The 23,706-nt window shown below is 43.2% G+C and overlaps 1 protein-coding gene across 4 annotated transcripts in view; it reads right to left on the reverse strand.

Annotated features, from left to right (window-relative positions):
- Positions 1-23,706, reverse strand: part of ACSL6 (acyl-CoA synthetase long chain family member 6) — a 65,968-nt gene that overhangs the window by 1,041 nt on the left and 41,221 nt on the right. For all 4 annotated transcript variants that reach the window (XM_040444411.1, XM_040444410.1, XM_040444412.1 and 1 more), the window contains 9 exons: positions 22,988-23,122; positions 22,461-22,595; positions 21,315-21,410; positions 19,916-19,988; positions 16,832-16,920; positions 15,983-16,099; positions 12,866-13,009; positions 11,000-11,101; positions 10,005-10,076 (listed from right to left, as the gene is read on the reverse strand). In XM_040444411.1, the coding sequence (XP_040300345.1) occupies positions 10,005-10,076; positions 11,000-11,101; positions 12,866-13,009; positions 15,983-16,099; positions 16,832-16,920; positions 19,916-19,988; positions 21,315-21,410; positions 22,461-22,595; positions 22,988-23,122 (963 nt within the window). The remainder of the gene's footprint in view (positions 1-10,004; positions 10,077-10,999; positions 11,102-12,865; positions 13,010-15,982; positions 16,100-16,831; positions 16,921-19,915; positions 19,989-21,314; positions 21,411-22,460; positions 22,596-22,987; positions 23,123-23,706) is intronic.

Raw genomic sequence — 23,706 nt, forward strand, 5'->3', positions numbered from 1 at the left:
GTTTTTTGGTGTAGATACATGAAGTAGGAGGTAAAGGGGTAAGAGATGAAGCTGAAGTGGTTAATGCAACAGTTCACAGAGGAGCTCAAACTTTAGTCTGGAGTCTGTAAGAAGGCACTTAAGGTTTTCATACAGGGCAGTGGCATGGCTAAATACACATTTTAGAAAGATCTCACCAAGAGAAATGTGAAAATGTTCTTTGAGAACATGAAGATTAGAAACACGGAAACCAATCTGAGGGATCTGGCCAATTCACGGGGGACCAGATAAGCACCTACACTTAGATTCAGGGCAGAGACAGAGACAAGTAAGCAGTTCTAAGACCCATTCCATGGACAAGAGGTAGTAAAGAGGGAGGCAGCCTCAATGACCCCTGGGTTTCTGATTTGAATGGGTACATGGATGGTATTGCAATTCAGAGCAGGAATATAAAGTTTGAGGGTACATGATGAGTCTGTTAAAAAAAAAAGTCTCACCATGGAATTTTATATCTACCAGAAGGAGGAATGTACGGGTCAGGTTTAGCATTCACACTTCCTGTGAGGCAGATCCTAGGCCCCCTCATGCAAAGTCCCTTTGCAGTGATGAATTGACCAGAGACAGATGAACTAATGTAGGAGGGCCTGGGCCAACTCCTCCCACGTGGGGCTCTATCTGAAAGGGTCTCTGACAGTTTCATGAGAATTTTATCATATGGGCCTGAGCTGAATCCTTGAGTGATACTGGAAATCGTGTCCGGACTGACAATTGTCTAAATTAAATGATTTTTGTTGAGATAATAGGCCCACATCATTAAATAGCAAACAGGGTTATGGATTGCTGTAATAGAATTCTTAATAACAATTTTTATTACATTTTTGAAAAAATAAAACTGTCATGAACCTGAGGCACAGAGACACAATATGACTACAGATACCATTTGCTAAACGTTCATGCCATTTTGTCCTGCATGTTATTCAAAGTCTAAAATGAAATTTTGAAACTGAAATAAGTATTTTCTCAGAATCCTCTGGCAGAGAAGCCCAGGTAGCACCAGTAAGAAGTGCACCAAGTCCTAACTACTCCATCGGTATGTACAATTGACCCTTGAACAACAAAACAGGGTTAGGGAAGCTGACCGCCTGCACAACTGAAATTTCATATATAACTTTTGACTCCCCAAAACTTAACTACTAATAACCTACTATTGACTAGAAGACTTACCTATAACATAAACAGTTGGTTAACACATATTTTGTATGCTGTACGTATTATATACTGTGTTTTTACAATAAAGTAAGCTAGAGAAAATGTTATAAAGAAAATCATAAGGAAGAGAAAATACATTTATAGTTACTGAACTATATTTACATATATATATATATATAAAGAACCACATCCAAGTGGACCCCTCCAGTTGAAACTCATGTTGTTCAATAGTCAACTGTCATAGACATTTAGAATATTAATTCAAAACCTATGTATTAAATACACATACACATTCATTTGTTGTTTTATGTATTTGGTATTTATCAAGCAACTCCTATGTGTCAGATAAGTGTCAGGCAACAGGGGTACAAAGAATAACAAGACACAGTCCCTGCCCTCATAGATTTACAATCTAATGACAGATGCTGCAGTATGACACTGCTACCACAGGGGCAAGCCCAGAGAGGGTCACCTTTTGCAGGCAGAATCAGTTGCTTTGCCAATACCCACTCCTGACTTCTTCCATATAACAGCGCCCTTGTGATAAGCCAACATACTAAGAATGAAGAGTGGAAAGATAGTAGAGCCTAGGTCTTTGAGGACCTGTACCTTCCTTGGACTGTCTACCTTCTTATGTGAGATCTTATGTGAGAAAAAAAAAAAAAACACTCTGTGTTTAAGACACTATGTGTTTCTGTTAGAGCTGAATTCATTTCTGATATAACACCTAACCCAGGCTCGGGAAGGGTTCATTGAAAAGAGATACCTGGGGCACCTGGGTGAGTCAGTTGGTTAAGCATCCAACTCTTGGATTCAGCTCAGGTCATGATCTCACAGTTTGTGGGTTCACACCCCACATTGGGCTCTATGCTGAAAGTGTGGAGCCTACTTGGGATTCTCTCTCTCTCCCTCCCCTCTCCTCCCCACCCCTCGCATGCCCCCTCTCAAAATAAATAAATAAACTTAAAAAAAAAGAAAAAAAGAAAAAAGATGCCTGAGTTGAACTCTGTATGATAAGTCAGCTTCAGGCTGATGAAGACAGCAAGGAGAAGGAGGAGTGGTTGCTATATGACCTGAGGAGAGGAGGGTGCTCTAGGTAGAAGCAACATGTGCCAAAGCACCTTCAGGGCATTATAAGTGTAGGCTGAAGCATATGGTATAGATGAAGAAGAAGAAAGCAATGGGGCTGGAGAGGTAGACTGGGGCCAAATTATAAAGGACCAAAGTAGGGAGTTTGGACATGATTCTTTAAACAATTTTTAAGCAACAAGAAACAGAATGGCTCTTTGGAAAGAGTACTCTGCTAAGAATAGATTGAACTGAGGTAAAAATGGAAGCTGGAAGACCAGCCAAGAGGCAAGACTGATGGTGATTTGAGCTATAACAGTTGGCTGTGGAGATGGAAATGAATTTGGGGGCTGGAAAGGACAGGACTTAGAATTTGTGTGGGTAAGTGGTAAAGAAAGAGAGATAATAAAAGTAAGAATGGTTCTAGGTTTCTGCTTGAGCAGAGAAACTGGAGGATCGGAAACATGCTTTGGGGGAGGGAAGATCAAATGTTCTTGTTCAAGTCTGAAATGCTTCTGGGAAAACCACGTGGTTTTTGGATACTGGAGTGCAGGTTACAAAAGGCAGGAGAACAAAAACGAGAGGGCACTCTTTCAGATGCTACTGTCCATATAAGAAGTGTTAATAGAATCAAGGTGCCTGACAGGGAAATACAAATCAAAACCACACTCAGATATCACCTCACGCCAGTCAGAGTGGCCAAAATGAACAAATCAGGAGCCTATAGATGCTGGAGAGGATGTGGAGAAACGGGAACCCTCTTGCACTGTTGGTGGGAATGCAAATTGGTGCAGCCGCTCTGGAAAGTAGTGTGGAGGTTCCTCAGAAAATTAAAAATAGACCTACCCTATGACCCAGCAATAGCACTGCTAGGAATTTATCCAAGGGATACAGGAGTACTGATGCATAGGGGCACTTGTACCCCAATGTTGATAGCAGCACTCTCAACAATAGCCAAATTGTGGAAAGAGCCTAAATGTCCATCAACTGATGAATGGATAAAGAAATTGTGGTTTATATACACAATGGAATACTACGTGGCAATGAGAAAGAATGAAATATGGCCCTTTGTAGCAACGTGGATGGAACTGGAGAGTGTGATGCTAAGTGAAATAAGCCATACAGAGAAAGACAGATACCATATGGTTTCACTCTTATGTGGATCCTGAGAAACTTAACAGGAACCCATGGGGGAGGGGAAGAAAAAAAAAAAAAGAGGTTAGAGTGGGAGAGAGCGAAAGCATAAGAGACTGTTAAAAACTGAGAACAAACTGAGGGTTGATGGGGGGTGGGAGGGAGAGGAGGGTGGGTGATGGGTATTGAGGAGGGCACCTTTTGGGATGAGCACTGGGTGTTGTATGGAAACCAATTCGACAATAAATTTCATATATTAAAAAAAAAATAAAAAAAAAAAGAATCAAGGTGCCTGGGTTGCTCAGTCAGTTAAGTGTCCAACTTCGGCTGAAGTCATGATCTCACAGTTCGTGGCTTCAAGCCCCCCATAGGACTTTCTGCTGTCAACACAGAGCCCACTTCAGATCTTCTGTCCCCTTCTCTTTAGTCCTTCCCCTGTTCTCTCTCTCTCAAAAATAAAAAATAAACATTAAAAAAATCTGCTAATAAGATCAGTGGAAACAATCAGGAAATGACTTATTTCAAAAATCAATTTATGAACCACTTCCCACCCATTAGAATAGCTATTATCCAAAAAACAGAAAATGACACCAGTGTTGGCGAGGATGTGAAGAAATCTAAACCCTTGTGCACTGTTGATGGGAACATTAAATGGTGCAGCCGCTGTGGAAAAGCAAGATGGCAGTTCCTCAAAAAATTAAAAATAGAATTATCATATGACCCAGCAATTCCTCTTCTGGGTGTATACCCAAAAGAATTGAAAGCAAGATCTGGAAAGAATTATTTGTACATCCATGTTCATAGCAGTATTGTTCACAGTAGCTAAAACATGGAAGCAACCCAAATGTCCACTGACAGATGAACGGATAAGCGAAATGTGATATATGCATACAATGGAATACTGTTCTCTCTAAATGGGAAGGTAATTCTGACCCATGCTACAACATGATGAACCTTGAGGACATTATGCTAAGTGAAAGAAGCCCGTCACAAAAAGATAAATATATTATGATTCCATTTACATGAAGTACTTAGAGTACTCAAAGTCATAGAGACAGAAAGTAAAATGGTGGTTGCCAGAGGCTGGAGTGGGGTGGGGGAACTAAAAGTTACTGTTTAATGGATACAGAGTTTCAGTTTTATAAAATGAAAAGAGTTATGGAGATGGATGGTGGTGATGATTGTACATTACAGATACATCTAATACCACTAGACTGTGCACTTGAAAATGGTTAGGATGGTAAATTTTATGTTATATGTGCTTTACCACAATTTAAAAAATTGAAAAAAACCAGAGGATGCAAACAGTTGCAAGATGTTCAATATGTCAATGACTGTTTTCAAAACTTCTGATGTTAACAGTCTTGTGTCCTGGGAGGTGGGTATGTTGAGATGGCAAAGAATTCTTTGCTCAGAAATCTCTGCATTATGTTCATTGGTTATTCAGATCAAAAACTCAATATACAAAGAAGAATCCTAAAATGGCTATATTTCCAATGTCTGGAAAAATCCTTAAAGAAACATTCTAACAAATTCTGGCATTTTTAAACCCAGGCTTATAATTCAAAAATGTGAAAGTTTTCAAATGAGCACAGCATTAACAAGTCAGATTCACTTTGTTTTTAGACATTTGTCCAAATGAAGGATTCACTTTTGCTATGAAAAGAATAGCATTTGAAGGGATTTGTGTATGTAGGGAAAGGTGAGGAGGGGGTGTTAGGCCAACACTAGAGCAAGCTTTTTTGGTAGCTGCCTCCACTTGACTTCACATACTGAAAGGATCTCTACTTGCATATCCAATATAAATAGCTGGAAATCTGAGGCTGTTGGCTAAAAAGGGGTCTTGTCACATGCTTCAAGATTAGTAAAGGCTCTTGTAAAAAATGTCTGTTGGAAAACTGTCTCAGTGTTCCTGATATTCAAAGAAGCAAAGATTTGGGAAGAAACAGGTCTGCCATGTTTTGTACCCTCTGGATATACTTTTCCCCCCTAATTTGTTTTTATTAAACAGAAACCATTCCAGAGGACCCCAAATTCCCTGGAAACAGGTCCCAAAGGAGACATTTTCAGACACAGTAAACTGAAAAGTAGGGCTCCTGTGGAGGTCACTGCTCGGGGTGGTGCAGAGGTGGAGGTAGGTGCAGCCGGGGTGGGGGTGGGGGGGATGTAGCTGGAGAGAGGCAGAGGTGGGTGGAGGTGGGGTGGAGGTGGGATTAAGGGAAGTGGTTGGGTTGGGGGGCAGGGAGGAGAAAGGCTCTCGTTCAAGCCCCAACCCCATCAGAGCTACCACTGATCTATGTTTGGTGCAAGCTTCACTTTCAGATAAGATGCCATCTAAGCTCTGCTACTTACAGAAGTTTGGAAATCACCACTTGACAACAGAAGTAATTAACTTGAAGAAAATAGGAACACAATCTAAATCATACTTTAATCTTAGATACTGTGATTTAACTTAGTAACTCATGTTCACTGTCATAAGATGAAAAGCTGAAAACTGACAATGCTAATTTCCTTTTTTTTTTTTGAAGTTCTCTTCTGATAGAAATGACATCATGTAAAGACTTTTGGTAAGTGCAAATGATCTATTCACCTTCTTTTGTAAATGAAATTAATAATACAATGGTAAAAGGAGAAGCAAATGCCAAGATATGATATCTGCCGTGTCCCTGGAGCCTGGGTTTCAGCTCATCTTAGCTCCTAAAACCAACATGGAGAACACTGTGTAATTGGGACAAGAGCACATGTTCAGTACAGGGACTTGGGGTGAGCACCTTTGAAAATCTAGCAATGACAAGCAGAAGCTACAAACAATAAACTACAGGGCAGATGAATTACACAGGGAGAGCTACCTAATGCTATTTAGATGCTATATAGACTATAAAAGAAAACATTATCTTAGGAACGAAGGACTGAATCAACAGGTAGATTTGCTAGCAAACCTAGAGGCCGATGGGGGCATCTGCAGTTCGGTGTGGCTCCCTACAAAATAGTATTTGGTGATACTCCCTCTGTTTGAGGACAGGGAATATTACTAAATACAGCCTTGCAGGAAGCCAAGGGATGTGGCACCTGGCTCACCTTTAACTCCCTTAGTTAGTAGATTAGGGGCTTGCTGCCAGGCTGCCAGTTCCTGCTCCAGTCTGACCTGCAGCTCTGGGTCTATTTTAATTCTTCCATGAAAATACCAACACAGACTGCCTGAGTGACTAAAAGTCCAGTCAGTTAAGTGGGGAAAAAATGGGTCAAATCAGTTTTTTAACTAATACTAACCTTAACTGTGGGTCCCAAATGTATAGTATTTTTTTAGAAGCAAACCAATGATAAGGGGCACCTGGGTGGCTCAGTCGGTTAAGTATCCAACTTCAGCTCAGGTCATGATCTCACGGTTCATGGGTTCGAGCCCCACGTCGGGCTCTGTGCTGACAGCTTGGGGCTTGGAGCCTGCTTCGGATTCTATGTCTCCCTCTCTCTCTGCCCCTCCCCACTCAGGCTCTGTCGCTCTGTCTCTCTCTCTCAAATGTAAATAAACATTTAAAAAATTTTTAATGATAAATGATAAAACAAATTTTCATTTTCTATAAATAATTACATATTTTCTAATAAAACCAAACTGTTGATTTGTAAAGGGATTTGCTCTCCTTTTATGCCTAACACAACATGAAACTCATTTTCCAAATTGTAATAAGCAAAATTTTTCTTAAGGAAGGAAGGAGATGCTTAATGTTAGCTTCCTTTCTGAAACTACATTCTTGTCACTGAAAAGTGATTCTACAGGGTTTTTTAAAATTTAGAAATACTGTAACATTTAAATATTGTACTGGAATAAAATACTTCAAAAGTGTCAATTTGTGCCAACTCATTAAAGCACAAAACTTCCCATAATTTGGAAGAAACATGGTATTTAAGCTTTTAAATGGTATTAGTGAATGAAACACAAAATATTGCTTGGAGATAATAAACACAGAGTGAATAATTTAGGACAGAAGAGATAAAGTAAAAAAAATTAATTAGGGAAATGCTCAATTCAATTTTTTTTCCTGATTTAAAGTCAAATTGGTTAGGTAAGTATTCATTTCAGTGACAGGAAATACAGTAACATATTTTGAATGACAGTGAAAACACCAGAATTTGGAAAATCTATCTATCAAGTGTCAAAGTTCACTTTGCATCATCTATACAAACTCAAAAGGCATATAAATGTTAATAAAATGGTTATATCATTGTTAGATGTGCTCAGAAACTTCCCAGGCACCTACATTTTTAATTACTGATAGAGTTATTTTAAATGCTTCCTATCTACTCATTAAAATATATCTTCCAGGGGCGCCTGGGTGGCGTAGTCGGTTAAGCGTCCAACTTCAGCCAGGTCACGATCTCGTGGTCCGGGATTTCGAGCCCCGCGTCAGGCTCTGGGCTGATGGCTCAGAGCCTGGAGCCTGTTTCCGATTCTGTGTCTCCTTCTCTCTCTGCCCCTCCCCCGTTCATGCTCTGTCTCTCTCTGTCCCAAAAATAAAAATAAACGATGAAAAAAAAAATTTTTTTTTTAAATCTATCTTCCAAAGATCTCCTTAAATTAATAATAATTGGTCTCATTCTAGGAACTGTTTTTGAAAATTAAATTACATTAATTTTTAATCTAATTCAAATGTTAATTCAGATCAACCCTGCCCAGTCAGCCTGAACTCCTAAAGCTTTTGGTGAATGATTTAAGCCTTAGGCTTGGTTGTCTATTTGTGTGGTTTTCAAAAAAATTAGTGTTAAGCCTTAACTGATCACTCATTTTTGAGGAAAAAGGAAAAGGACAAGCTGACAGTGAATCGTAGATTAACTGAAAGAATTTATACTGATCTTTGGAACACAACTGGGAGCAAACATCCTCCTCAGGCATGAAGGCCTGGTTTTTGCTCTCCTGTGGTCAGCTGAGGTTACGCACTGGTTGTGGAGGGGAAGATGCACACAGACAAAGAGGAGAAGGAGGACAGAGAAAATGAAGAGGTGACACTGTTGGCAATAAAACTCAGGCCTTTGGGATACCCACATGACTTCCCTGTATTGAAGTTACCATGGTGAGGGCAGATTATTAGAGCAGAAACTGCTTAAGGAATAAGGGAAGACAAGAACACATCTCCTCTCAGTAAAGCTCTAATTTGAGCAATGGTTAACATCTGAAACCTAACCAAAGGTCCCCTTTCAGCATAATCTTAAGAGTTGACAATCCATGAATAAGAATCTAACTGTTAGGACTCTCAAGTCCTGGGGCAGGTCATGCATCCCAAGCCCAGCAGGGGGCGTGCTGGCCTCGGAAATCACAAAGGTAGTGGCCAGAACTAATCCCCTTAGGCAGTGCATCCCCAGGGCCCTTATAGCTCCCCATTCAGACCAACACGTAGGCCCAGAACAAATGGGTTGTGGACCACCCATATGTGGCCTCTGCTCTACATCATCATATGATCCAGTCACACAGCTCCCCTTAATGGAAGGAAACGGAAGTCCATCCTAGCAAATTTAGAAATTGAAATAATTATGCCAGAAATACCTTGCCTGAGTGCCTCCGATTTTATAATTTCTTTTTAATGAAGATTTATCCATACAAACCTTTTATACCTTAGATACTGACAGATGAGGGTAAGGAGTGTTTCTCAAACTTGATTTATATAAAGATCCATTTCAAAAGAAAACAATTCTGAAACTACGCTTAGATTTCATCAGTTTGAAACTTAAGAAATTAAAGTCTGATTCTGCAGAAATGGTTTTTGATTGCAAATACTTGCCATTAGAGTTTTATATTGGAAACTGACTTAAAAATGTTTTCAGGTTTTCATTAAAATGAACATACAAAACTCCAAATTCTCACAACCCGTCCAGATCCCTAACACTGTATTTGGGAACCCTATTGGAGAAATATAATTTTATTAAAAATGATTATGTTAAAGACATCCTGGAATTTTTTTAAAAATTCAGAATATTAATATTTCTCTACTTGACAAATTTTTCTCTTTAGATTTTTTGACTAGAGAGGATGTATAAATGGTGTAGGTGAGTAGGACCAAGCTTGCATTGTTTAGGAACTCAGTTACAGTAAAAACCCCAAACCTGCAAAGACAGAGTCTTAGAGTATTGCTTGTTGTCTCATCTCCCAGCATATTCTATGTTTCCTCCCCTTTGTGGTAGATACACGGGGCTGATAGATCATGGGACCAAGAAACATGATCTTTCCAATGGCCTAACAACTAAGTTTGCCTGCCACAGGCAAGAAGACAGTCTCCATAAAAATAAAAATAAGAACTCGGGTCTTAAGTATTGCAGGCAGCGTGGAGACAGGCCAACCATGTGTGCACATACTCGGCTAGTGACAGTGAGGGTAATATTTCAGCTTTACCAATGCCTGTGATCAGGAGGACAGCAAGTGCAGTCTCATATGACCTATTTTAGCTCAGGATAGAGGCTTCCACAGAGTTGGCATGGAACAGGCCTTCAGGGGTCTGTTGGTACATAGCCTGCCCACGGGCTGCAGCATGGAGGGTGGAGAATCTAGGTCAGGGTCACCATGGGCTGGTTTAATCTTTGTCACTGCACAAAGGGCTATAACAAGGTATGGGGAAGGTAATAGTTACCTGTTCGAACGAATGGAGTCCACTCTCTTTTCCTAACCTCACCATATCTTCCAAAATGGCTTTTTTCAGCTCCTGAATTGAACCATATAGGAAAAATTACAAGGCAAAAACACATTTCAAAATGGAGGTACAGGAAACAACGAGTTTTGAGCAAAATGCAGCTGATGGTTGTGCCAACACCCACCCCAATCCCCATCCACCTCACTGGGGCTGATGCTCCAGGCCACACACAGCCACCACCTCTCATCAGGCAAGTAAGTGCCAGGCACAGCCAGAGGAGTGGCCATGAACAGACTAGGGGACCATCCATTTTTTAAGGTGGCTCTTTGTTCAGCCTACTGAGTCCCAGGGATCCTGTCACCGCCAGAAGAGCCCAGGACCCAGTGGGAGCACTAGGATCAATGGATGCTGCTGAAAAATGGGCCATGAGCCTGGAGGAGATGATGCTGAGCCAGAGCACAGAGATCTCAGAGCACAGGGATCTCTTCTCTAGAACCCTACATGTGCCCAAGAGGCTTCGGGAAGGTGTGAGTGGTAAAGCTCTAAGCAGGAAGAACTGAGTTACTTTTTCAATTCCATGACTGACTAAGCCCAGTGCACACAAAAGCCACCTCACATTTGGAGAGAGCAAGGCCAATGAGTTAGAAGGCCTACAGTCACACTGGATACTGCTGCTAAGCAGCTCTATCAACTGTGTGGCCTCTGGTAAACCCCCTCTCTCTCTGGACTCTCCTGCAAGCTGCAAAATGGCAGGGTGGGACAAGCCTCCTGGGATGTCTCCCAGCTCTAAAATTCAACAGCTTATCCAACTCTCTAAGAAGAAATCTGCATTTTTTCAACAACAATAATGAAAAGATGAACCTCTAGTTTAGGATTTCTACCATTTATAAAGCCAAGTCAGAAATTTCCCTACATGTTCAAAATCCACTGCTTTCCTGTGTTTCTGTCCTCCCGTTATACAGTAACATAAAAGGTCCAGCAGCCAAGGTACAGACCTTATTTGCACAGAGCTCTGCATATGACCCTTCAATTCCTCTCTTCTGAGCCCAAGAGGGCATGACTTCAGGGTCAGGCACAACAATGCCCACCAAATAGGCCTGCAATCCCAACCAAAGGAAAACACAGTCATTACAAATGCTTTCAAAGTGGTTATTTGTGGTCCAGCATTAAAAATAATCTCTTGGTATTCTCAGATTCCACCCTTTTCTAAAAATAAGTACATCCTTATGTTAGGATACATTTCCATCAAAACAACACACATCTTGACTATTTTCTGATATATTTCCTTAACTTTTAAAAATTTTTTTCTTTTTAATGTTTATTTAGAGAGAGAGAGAGCTGGGGGGACCGGGAGGGAGAGGGACAGAGAGAGACAGGGGAGAGAGAGGAGTCAAAGCTGGCTGTGAGCTGACACCAGAGAGCCTGATGTGGGTCTTGAACTCACTAACTGTGACTTCATGACCTGAATTGAAGTCTGATGACCAACCGACTGAGCCACCCAGGTGCCCCACTTAAGTTTTTTTAAAAAGTTAATAAAGGATAAGCTTAATGTGATTAAGAATCAGTAAAGTTAGACCTACATGTATCTGATTCTCATGCCAATCTTTTTTCTTTTTTTTGAGAGGGAGAGAGAGAGAGAGAGAGAACAGTGGAGGGGCAGAGAGAGAGGAGAGAGAGAATCTCAAGGGGGCTCCATGCTGTCAGCACAGAGACTAATGCAAAGCTTGAATTCACGAACCATGAGATAATTTCATGCTCATCTTAAATGAGAACACCTTTAGGATGCCATTCAAAAAATTCTATGAACCAAAACACATGTATTTCTCAGGGTTTCTCACCAGTTTGAAAATGTTTTATTGATATGGTCCCCAGTCATGAAGAATTCCATTTTAATTTTTAAGGGCATTGTCTTAAAAAATAATTTAATAATAGTTGTTTATATAAATGCAATGATAGCACAGAATATGTTCACAGTGATCTTGCTGACTTCAAGTGTAAATGATGCTGAAAGGAGAATAAATATAAATCTTCTGCAAATAATTTAATCCCAAACTATGTTAACATAATAGTTTAATATACTGAACCAATATATTAAGCTATGTTATCATCATTACCATTATTTGCAATACTGTACCCATTTGTCTGTAAAGTTCATTTGCATATTTCAAAATCTAAACAGCAGAAACCCTGAATCCTGCTTTGGCATCTTACCTCAAAATCCCTCTTGGAAGTAGGTGGAGCCTAAGTTAAAAGTAATGGGAATGTTCATTACTACTATTTCAAGCAGCTTATTTACCTAATTGCAATTTATCAAACTATAAGCAAGTAAGACTTCTCATTTAAAAGCAGTTTTCTCTCGGGGCACTTGGGTGTCTCAGTTGGTTAATCAACCAACTGTTGATTTCAGCTCAGGTCATGATCTTGTGGTTCATGGGATGGAGCCCCATGTTGGGCTCTGCACTGACAGCGAAAAGCCTGCTTGGATTTCTCTTTCCCTCTTTGCCCTTCCCCTGATCTCTCACTCTCAAAATAAATAAATAAACATCTTAAAAAAGCAATTATGGGGCACCTGTGTGGCTCAGTCAGTTCAGCATACGACTTCAGTTCAGGTCATGATCTCACATTTCTCTGCCTCTCTCCAGCTCATGCTCTCTCTCTCAAAAATGAATAAACATTTATTTTTTTTTTTAAAAAGAATTTTCTCTCATGATCTAATACGTAGGAGAATATCAGTGTCTGACTGGAAATTAATGTTTACCACTGTAATCAAGTACCAAAGATTTATGAAATTATTCCCAAATAACTCTAGATTTTTCAGCAGGCCCAGTACATGCGGAAGGGCTGAAGCACAGGAGACTCACCTTTAAGCTGTTCCCGTGAACAAAGATTTGTGCCACAGGCTCACTCCGTATGTAGATGTTCTCAATCTTCTCGGGTGCAATATATTCGCCCTGAGCAAGTTTAAATATGTGCTTTTTCCGATCAATAATTTTAAGAGTTCCTGCCTGTGGAGTTGGACAAACAGCTTCGTGAAAAGATAGCATTCTTGAGCCTAAACCCCTGACTCAATGGTGCCATAGCCCCTCACCCCTGTCCCATCCCACCCTGCAAACCCCACCTGGATCTGCTCCTTCATCTGAGGTCTCTGCTCTTACATGTCCCCTGTGTGGCTGGAGAGGGCCACCCTGCACCACAGGTTGATGCTTTTCAAGATCTGCTGGACCCTGAGTGCCCACCCTCAGCACTTACCTCCCTCCCCCAACTCTCTGTTCCCATGCCTGCCACCCTCATGCCCAACAACAGGTGTCCCCGTCCTCAGGAGGCCCATCTACCTGTATCCTGGCTCCCCTCTCACCCAGGCCCTTGCTCCAACTGTCCCTTTTCTCACCACCATCTTCAAATTCACTCCTTCAAACAAAGCCTAGGCTTCTCTGCCCAGTTACTGCCTCTACTCCCAAAGAGTGGCCTCTCCCTTGCCCAGCCTACAGCATAGCCTGGTGGAGGCTCCTACCTGACAGACAAGATGCATCAGGAGTCCTCACCATTCCAGGGCCTCTGCAGCAGGCAGGCCACCCCTTGGTCAGTGAGTGCTTGTGGCCCTGGCTTCTAGAACCCCTCTTCCCCCCACCTCACTGACTCTATTCAACCTCTTTGAGTTTCTCAGGTGAAGAGGTGGGTCTCTTTCTTTGGCTCAACCCTCCTTACCTCCACTGACAATGTTACTTGAAATAACCCCCATTTATTTCTTCATTCATTGGCCATTCCCACTTCTGCCTAACCATCCAGCCAAACTTCTTCACTGAATTGCAGGCCCAGAACCTAACACTCAGAATGCTTCAGAAACCAGACCGTTTGCCCTGCACAAACAGGCCACTAAGGAAGCCCATCTCTGTCTTCCTCATGCCTGTCCCAGCCCCCATGCCCCAAACTTGGGAGATGGCCTTGCTATTTGCCTCTCCTGGGACTTCTAACAGTCAGGCTCATTGTCCTCAATCATAAATCCCTCTCACACCCCCTCCTTCTCCCATCAAAACCACTTCCTGGCCGGGCTTCTGCATACACTCTGTCCCTCCCCTCTATCTGTTTGATTAGCCAAAGCAGAGCAATCTCTCCAGAAAAGAAAAAGCCAACCGATTCTGTGTCGTTCAAAACCCAGGCTGGACCTTAGGCACTTTCCCTATACTGGTTTCTTTGGCCCTCCTGGCATCCCCTCAGCTGGTTGTCATCACCTCCATTTTACAGATGATGAAAGTGAGGATGAGAGAGGTTAGTTAATTCCTCCAAAGTCACACAGCTTGAAAGTAGGGAAACCAGGATTTGAATTAAGTCTTTCTGCATCAGAAGTTTATCTCTTTTCTTTAATCTCTCTAATACTATTTCAAAACAACAATAATTTTTAAAAAATGGACTCCTCCAGACCGCCTGCCTGCTGTCTTAGGCTCTTAGTGGAATCACAACACTAGGTCTCCACATGAATTAGTTTACTTGCTTCTTATAACACCCTGCAAGGTGGGTGGTTGCATCCAAATTATAGGGAGTCAGGAGCAGATCCAAGGTTCTGTGGAGCTTCAAGCAGTTTCCATACTTGAGGGTCCTCCTTCTTTCAGAAAAATAAGATGAAACGAAGGGCAGAGGCTTGGAAGTTACCTTTGTAAGTGAGGGGCCCTGAGCCCAAGCTTCCTGAGCTGATGGGACAATCCCCCCTTAGCCGGCCTGCAGGATCCTGCTGCCCTTCTGGGCCCCCTCCTCCACACCTGGGGGGCCTCAGTTAGAATCACCTACCTCACACCTCCAGTGTCTGTCTACTCAGCATGCGCTCTTACTTCTGCTCTTACCGTCCTCACTCTCTCCTCTCTCCTCAGAACATGACTCACATCTGAAGACTCCAGCAGGTGCTTGTCCACCTCTGCCTCTCCCCAGGTGAGCATGGCCCTCAGCTTATGCCCATCATATTGGCCTGTGAACTGTCTAAAGATGCATCTTTCCTCTGAGCAGAGTCCCTGGCCCAGTGTACATATACGGTATACTTCCATGTCTGCTACAGGAATGAGGGTTTCTCAGTTCAAGCAGGGGCAAATCGGCTCACCAGCCCAGAGGACCACTGCAGGGCTCAGCATCATTCATGTGCCCAACAAACTCGTTTCTGAATGGCCACCCTAAACCTTAGCAACTTCCCAAAGACACAGGGGAGATTTGTGGGGTCGCCTGCATCAGGGGAGAGGCTCTTGGTTCCAGTGACAGAGCCTTTTCCTGGTCACAGTTTTTATCTAAATATGTCCCGTGCACCAGGCATTGTATTAACTGCTCTGCAGGTGTAACTCATTTGTTCCTCACAACAACGGTAGAGGTAAGCAGTGTCATTATCCCCACTTTACAAATGCCAAAATGAGGCCCAACAACTGGGTCTGGCTGCGTCACAGCCAAAGAATGTCATGTAGCCTTACTCTTTTACTCCACAAAAAAGTCTGTGGCCCCCGAGAGGGATGAGACTTCGGGAAAAGGCCTCAGAGCAACTGCTGACGGAGCCAAAGGAACTCAGATACCCTCCCACCCAGTTCCAAGCTTTTCTCACTGCTCGGTGCAACCTCTTGGCTAGGGGCCAGCATCTGTGGGCTCCTGGGCCCTGCCTTTCTCAGACCTCCCAGGGCTATGAACTCCCTGTGTCTTGCACTCCACCCACTGGATTCCACAGCACTGTCTGATCTGTATCAGAGAAAGAGATAAGGTAGGGAGTGGATCTTAAACTCCAGCTCTACCCTCCCATAAAGATCTCTATCCCCTTTATCAGGAGGATGGACAAGAAAGCTTTTGGGGGCAAGGTAAGGAAGAACCTCCCAATCCCCGAATGGCTAATTCAGTTCCTGAATGGCTAATTGTCAGGGCAGGTAAGGAGAAGACTTTTGCCTCCGAAGTGAACCAGATTACACACCCTCGCAACACCAGCATGTATGAGGAGCCATGGTTGCAAACATACGCACCGGCAGCCATTTCCCAATGTCCCCAGTATGAAGCCAGCCGTCACTGTCCAGGGCCTCTTTTGTCCTGTCTGGATCTTTCAAGTAACCTTTGAACACATTTGGTCCTCTCACACATATCTGTGGGGACAAACACCAGGTTTCTGTCAGCCCACAGCATGAGGGGTCCTGAAGGGAGGCTGGTGTGAGACACACATAGAATAAGGTATCCTATTCCTCAGGAAATGCACTGAGGAGAATGCAGTGGCAGAGAGAGAGGACAGGAGCAGCTGCCAGCAGATTGTCACCCGTCTCCTGCTTCTCTTAAACACCATGTTCTGTCCTTGCCATCTCTTCTCCCTGTCCTGGCCATCCCAGGCCTCCTTCCCTCCCTCCCTTTATGCTCCCATATGCTGCTTTGTGACACTGGATGGGGTCTCCTCAGGTATTGATGACTGGCTAATTCCCCAGACATGCTTGAGCCCTCTTCTTCATGACTAGGCAGTCAGCTTTCTCATCTACTCCCATACGGTAAACAAGGACAGGCCTGCACTACCTACCCCTTCTGGCCTAGCTGCAAGTGGTACTGTTTCTGCTGGGACAGAAACATAGTAACAGGCCAAGTCAGTTAGGAAAAAAAAAATGAATTAAAAAAAAAAAAGTTTGGGAATTTCAAGTCTTGATTTAGACCAGCCCAGTCCCAACCTTGGGGGTTGGTTGCTTCATAAATAGGAGAGGAAATGCTGAATTAAACAGAGTCAAATAAATCAGTAATTTAAAGTGACTTTACATGTAAGGTGAAAGAAAAATAATTCCCTTTCACTCACTCTATGTGGCATCCACAGACATGCACAGCTAAAGTCCTAAGTTTACCTCTCCCTCTCCTTTGTAGGTCCAATAGTTCAGTTCCTCGACATCGACGAGCTTGATATGATTGCAGGGCAGAGGTGCCCCTACATGCCCTACAACACCAAAGCAATATGGCATTTGTCAGTGTTCAGATCCATTTCAGCACTGAAGATGCTCCATGCCATGTAGAACCCCTCCAGTGGTCAAAGTGGGGAATTATGGAAGGAAAGCAATATATCTTTATTTATTTAATTTTACATGTTTTATTTATTTTTAAGAGAGAGAGGGGGACACAGACTACGAGTGGGGGAGGGGCAGAGAGATAGAGGGAAACACAGAATCCGAAGCAGGCTCCAGGCTGTGAGCTATCAGTACAGAGCCTGACGTGGGGCTCCAACTCGTGAATTGCGAGATCATAACCTGAGCTGAAGTTGGATGCTTAACCGACTGAGCCACCCACACAATCCAGAAAAGCAATATACCTTTAGATGAGCATTTGTCACAGGCAAGCACTGATGATAAAAAAAAAAAAAAAAAAAGGTCTGGAGAAAGGACAGGCCAATCTCTGTTAGGTCTGTTTTACATCTGAGTCTTAAAAAGCTAGACAGGCACACCTGGCCCAGCACCAACCTGAATAGAGTCTGTAGGGGGTTCATACCCACACCAACCACACTATCAGGACCTTTTACAATAGTGCCCATATTCAACATTTTTCCCATTGTGAGACCCTTGGTTTTTGGATAATATATAGTCATCATCACTTTTCCTCCAGTCACCAGACTATTGATTAATGTGCATAGTAATCATCTAGAAATCTTGTTAAAATACAGACTCTGATGAGGCCTAAGTATCTTCAACGGTTTTTTTTAATTTATTTTTGGGACAGAGAGAGACAGAGCATGAACGGGGGAGGGGCAGAGAGAGAGGGAGACACAGAATCGGAAACAGGCTCCAGGTTCCGAGCTATCAGCCCAGAGCCCGACACGGGGCTTGAACTCACAGACCGCGAGATCGTGACCTGGCTGAAGTCGGATGCTTAACCGACTGCGCCACCCAGGCGCCTCAAGGCCTAAGTATCTATGTCCCTTATGACACCAAGGTGATACTGATCCTTCTGGTCCACACATAAAACTTTGAGTAACAAAGGAATCGGAGACAAGGATGAGGTAACTCATCCCTGAAAGATACGACTTCAAATGTTGTTGGTCATATATACTCCAACCACAAAATTACATCTAAGTCATTTTCTAGTAACTGTGGTTGTTAACACAAGTCACTGGCAAGGTAGAGGATTTTTAAGCAGGTGCTGGCCAAGGTCCTGAAAGAAAAGTGAGCCACGTAGATGAAAAATGAGGCTGACACTCTGGTTTCTCTTTTAAATGACAGGCTGCCAACTTTTACAATACTGTGCAAAGATATCTATCCTCTCATACTCAATATCTTTGCAGCTTTTTGCAGTAAATATGATTTAAAAAGGCAAATACCTCAAAAATCTTACATAGGAAAATGTATAAGATGACATTAAGAGGGAAGAGAGTGTTCAGAAAGAAAGGGATGTGTGAGTGATCAGGAAATATGATGGCAACAATAAGAAAAGAGCTACTGTTCCAGGATCTCAGAAAACAGTACTTACAGTAAATTTTCCAGCAATAGAGAGATCAAAGAATTTATACATAAGACAGGCTTTATTCAACTAGAGTGTGAAGAGATAAAACGTGGACAAAAATGCTTCTGTCCGTGATGTGGCCAGATATGATTTCAATTTGGAATCCACCTATCATGTTTCTGCTGACTGCCTCAAGGTGTTCTGAAAATAGCATTACATTACTGTGCATATTTCTTTTCCATGTGCATCACCCTAAGTTTTCTGGTTTGTAATTGGGCAAACTTAAGGATGAAGAGTGGCTCCAGGCTCCTGGAGAAAGTTGGTATCCTCAAGGATTCTTTTGTTCCGTGCTTTTCAGATTCTTCCAGTGTTTGGTTTAAATTTGGTGATGGGCAATACATGGGCTACCTACTGCTTCCTCCTTGCCTTGAGAAGTGAATCTCTTCAGAATGAGGGCGTGGAAAGGGGCTGCTCCTTCCTGAAGTTGCTGTTTTCTTCCAGACATTAACATCATAGGACACCCCAGTTCCCAAAGAGCCTCAGAAATGGCCCTTTAAGAAATAGTGCTCTTGGGGCACCTGGATGGCTCAGTAGGTAAAGCATCCAACTTCAGCTCAGGTCATGATCTCACAGTTCATGAGTTTGAGCCTCGCGTTTGGCTCTGTGCTGACAGCTCAGAGCCTGCAGCCTGCTTTAGATTCTGTGTCTCCCTCTCTCTGCCCCTTGCCCACTCACACTCTGTCTCTGTCTCTTTCTCTCTCTCTCTCAAAAGTAAAATAAGCATTAAAAAAAAAAAAGAAATAGTGCTCTATCCACTATGAACTTGCCTTTCTTTAGTAAATAATATCCAATTCATAGCCTACTTACTTCATTCTAAAACAACCACAACCAGGGCCGCCTGGGTGGCTCAGTTGGTTAAGCATCCAACTTTAGCTCAGGTAATGATTTCGCAGTCTGTGAGTATGAGCCCCATGTCAGGCTCTGTGCTGACAGCTCAGAGCCTGGAGCCTGTTTCAGATTCTCTCTCTCTCTCTCTCTCTCTCTCTCTCTCTCTCTCACTCTCTCTCTCTCTCTCTCCCCCTCTCTCACTCTCGGCCCCTCCCCTGCTCACACTCTGTCTCTCTTGCTCTCAAAAATAATAAATAAACATTAAAAAATTGTTATAAAACAACCACAACCAAGGCTGTGTGGTATTCAGAACCTGCAAAATCCAATATACTGATACTGACTGATATTGAAAGCATTTTTCTACCTGGAATCGTATTCTGTCATGTACTACTTTTTTAAAATGACTTCTAGTTCTCTATAAAAGAAATAGGAAAATACAAAACATACTTGGAGAATACTAAAACATGTTACAAAAAGAACGACATCCATAATGCCACAACCCAGACATAATCACCATCAGTTCGTTTCTTCTTTTTCTGTCACTTTTTAAGATCTTGCTGTTTTTAACTCAGCAGTGCCCCATGAGTCCCTCCCATACCTACAGGCCATCCTACCTGAGGTCCAGTCCCCAGGCGTGGTGAAGGTACATCCAGCCGTGCACTCAGTTTGGCCATAGCCTTCATAAACCTTCAAATGGAAAACAAAACCACACTGTAAGTATACATGCTCCTACAGCTGATGGCCTTCCCTTTTCAGCCAGCTAACTTCCCACTGAGCATCTAGCTGCTCCATGCTGGTGACAGAGGGAGGGAGGTGCTTTGGAGGTAGGTTTCTCCAGGTGAAACGGAACACAATCAACAGGTGTGACCACTTGGTTTGGAAGAAGGGTGATTTGTACCACAGACACTTAGTAGATAAGGTTATGTGGTTTGGGTTAAAGATTTCTGACCTATTTTCAACTACTGATTCTATTTTTCATTTGGATGATATGTATTAAAGGCAATTTTTTTTTAAGTTCATTTAGTTATTTTGAGAGAGACAGAGAGCACCAGCAAGGGAGGGGCAGAGAGAGGAAAAGAGAGAGAGAATCCCAAGCAGGCTCTGCACCGTCAGTGCACAGCCTGATGCAGGGCTTGAACCCACAACCATGAGACCATGACCTGAGCTGAAGTCAGACACTTAACTGACTGAGCCACCCAGGAGCCCGTGGGTTTATTATTTTCTATTTTATGTGTAACATAATTCAGTTGTCAGCATATGTCTGGAAGAAGACAGAGAGAGAGATACAAAGTGAGGAGGGGAGGGGCAGAGCAAGGAGGAGAGAGAGAATCCCAAGCAGGCTTCACACTGTCAGTGCAGAGCCAGATGTGGGTCTCAAACTCATCAACCAGTAAGAGATCATGACCTGAGCTGAAATCAAGAGCTGGACACTTAACTGACTGAGCCACCTATGCACCCCAAAGACAAATATTTTAAAACCTACTGTAAGTTTTACTTGAACTCTGTTAGATATTCCCCTCCAGAGCATGCGCACGCACACATGCTCTCTCAATCTCTCAAAATAAATAAACTTTAAGAAAATATTAGTTGAACAGATAAATGAAAAAATGAATATTTTAGAGATGACAAAACCTACTGAATCAAATAAAAAAACATCAGTGAACTTTGATCCCCCTCTCTAGTGGTCTTTTTCTGGGTTGGGAGATATTTTGCAGGATGGAGAACTCAGAGATGCTATTGCAGGTGTGGTATGGGTTCTCCAGCACAATGATGATCCACATGTAGTTTATCTGACCCCTTTTCCTAGAGTAGATACAATTGGACTTTGCAGGATATCACAAGATCATCCTGGCTTTCACTGAGCCTTTTTTCATCCTCAGAGGAGGGAGCTTTTGTCCCACTAAAATTTTGCCCCCAGGATCTTCCTCTATACAGTAGAGGGTGTAGTGGGCTCCCTGCTCTGCCTTAACACACATCCCACTGCCCCTAGGGAAAGTCACATAAAGGCAATACCTGGCATCCCAGAGCTGCCCGGAGGAATCCCAGGACTGCTGGTGAAGCCGGGGCTGCTCCAGTAACAATCATCCGCACACACCCGCCAAGATTAGCCTGTGGGAAGAGAAAAGAACCTGCCAGTCTGGGCTGCTGAAGGTGGCATCTAACCCATCTGGGCCTCTTTCAAGGTCAACATTCAACAGTTGGATCCGACCTGACCCTAGGTCAGGTTTAAAAGAGAAGGCCTGAGGCTTTATAACATGTGAGCTGAAGATTCAGTCCCTTCTCCTTACAAATTAATCAACCCAATCAGCTTTGCAACTCGACCCACAAAATGTCCAACTTCTCTTTGCCTTTGGAGGTAAGTGCCACTTTTCTGGGCAGTGTTCTGTAATTTTGGTTCTCCCTTCCTTGAAATGAACAGCTTTCCTCTCATTCTCCCATCATCTGCCAGCAGCCAAAACAATTACTTAGAACAATTTCTTCCCACTTCCATCTTAATGGCATAGCCTTTTTTCATTTATAAATCAATACTGTTTTCTGCTCTATTGACTATGCACTGCAGAGGACAAAGAATTGTTTCTGTAAGTTGAGCCAAGAGAGTTTAAATATTAATTTTCTTAGAGCTAAAAATAGGGTAGTAAGAAAAAACGAGTAATGCTATGAATTAGCTATAGATTCTTTGGATAATGCAGAGCTTGACAACTTAAATGAGGATACAGAAGTGAGTAATTCATGATCAGTCTGCACTGGTAGGGGTTGAAGATGTAGCTAACAGGAAGGGAAAGGAAGATTCTTGGTCACCTTGCTAGAACCTAGTGTTGCTGGGAAGCCAGCACGGCCAAGGCTACTGGGAAAGGCAAGAGAAACTTCGGGCCACAGAAGCTCCTGATGGACCTGACCATAAAAGGACAAAGTTGCCCCAATGCCTGGGAAGACCAACAGATCTATTTTCCAGGAGTCCTTCTTGCTGGTTGCCTTTTGGCAAATATCACACACATCCAAATAACAAAAATGAGTCCTTTAATATTTCAATGGTAGTTTAAGCTTTGACTTCATGAGCACATGAATTATCATTTTATAAGCCCACTGGAATGGGTTTCTCCAATATTTCTATAAGGCCACTTTGGTGTCACTCCATAATAACACTGTTTGTTTTTTTACCTGAATCTTATTAAAGAAGAGTTCGTCCCAGATGCTATCATTCCTGATGATTCCCTTTCGGACCTCAGCCTGTTTACGCTTTGCTGCAAACTCCAGGAGCCAGCGCTTTAATGGTGTGTCTGCTTGGCTAAAGATCTGAGGAACAGAAGTTGGAAGGAGCTGTTGGCCCCATGTACTACCTCTAGACAGATCCCCCCAGAAAGAAGGCCCAGACTAACCAAAAGAGAAGCTCCATTTTGCCCCTGCAGGACATCAGTGGATGTGACACCCAGCTAAAGTGAACATTACCAATGTCTGGCCACATTGTAGGGATGGAAATTCCTGAAGAAAAATTTGTCCAAACAGGGTTTTGGAGAATGGGAAGAAAACAGGATAAGGAAGGGGACAGTGAAGGAATACAAGAAAGGAGGTTAACTTCCAGGACCTGGGGGAGGAGGCATGGAAAGCCTGCCTGGGGCTTCAGACCCTGTACAGTCAAGCAGACACACAGCACATCAGCCTGGCTAGAGACCCCCTCTGGGGCTTACCTTGTCATACATCCGGTTCAGTAATCGAGGGACCACAGGGAAGATGGTGGGGCACAGAGCCTTCATGTCATCTGAGAGGAGACGGATATCTCCCTGGAAGAAGCCTACGCGCCCTCCATGGCAGTAGACGACAGACTGGAGGGAGAGGACAGGAAGGGAGGAGTCCCTCAGGGTGATCACTCCTGGCTGCAGTCCAAAGCTCTGCCCTACATGGAGGGCGCCCGTGACTGCCTATCCCAGCACCAGCTTCTGCCATGAGACACTTAAGAATGCTGTCTGGGGTGCCCTCCGTTTCCCACTAAGTCCCACTCAGGCACGGGGTGAAGCAGCAGGAGACAGGGAGGAATCCTGGGTCTTTGGGAGATGCCAGAGCAGCCAACTTCACTGGTTCCTGCTCCCTCATGCTCAACTCCCAAGCCCTGGGCAAGGACCTCCCTGGGGTCTCAGGTCTCTGAGCTATACTGCATCCTATCAGTAGATCTGATCCAGATCTGTGGATCTGCCCCAGGGACACCTCAGCAACTCTGGAAGGGTGTGCAGTGCCTGTGAGTACCGTGGGACAATGCTAACGCTGGCTCTGGGTATTGTTTGGTGGAGGGGGGCCAAAAGGGGAGGTGTCCTGGATGGTTCTTGATGGGGTTAGGAATATTCCAGGGGCCTAATGCATGTGCCTTTCTTTAATGTTCACAGCACCCCTATAAGTGAGGCAGCATTTATAT

This window comes from Herpailurus yagouaroundi, unplaced genomic scaffold (assembly GCF_014898765.1).
Source record: "Herpailurus yagouaroundi ecotype Mexico unplaced genomic scaffold, PumYag 192, whole genome shotgun sequence".
NCBI classification, from domain to species: Eukaryota; Metazoa; Chordata; class Mammalia; order Carnivora; family Felidae; genus Herpailurus; species Herpailurus yagouaroundi.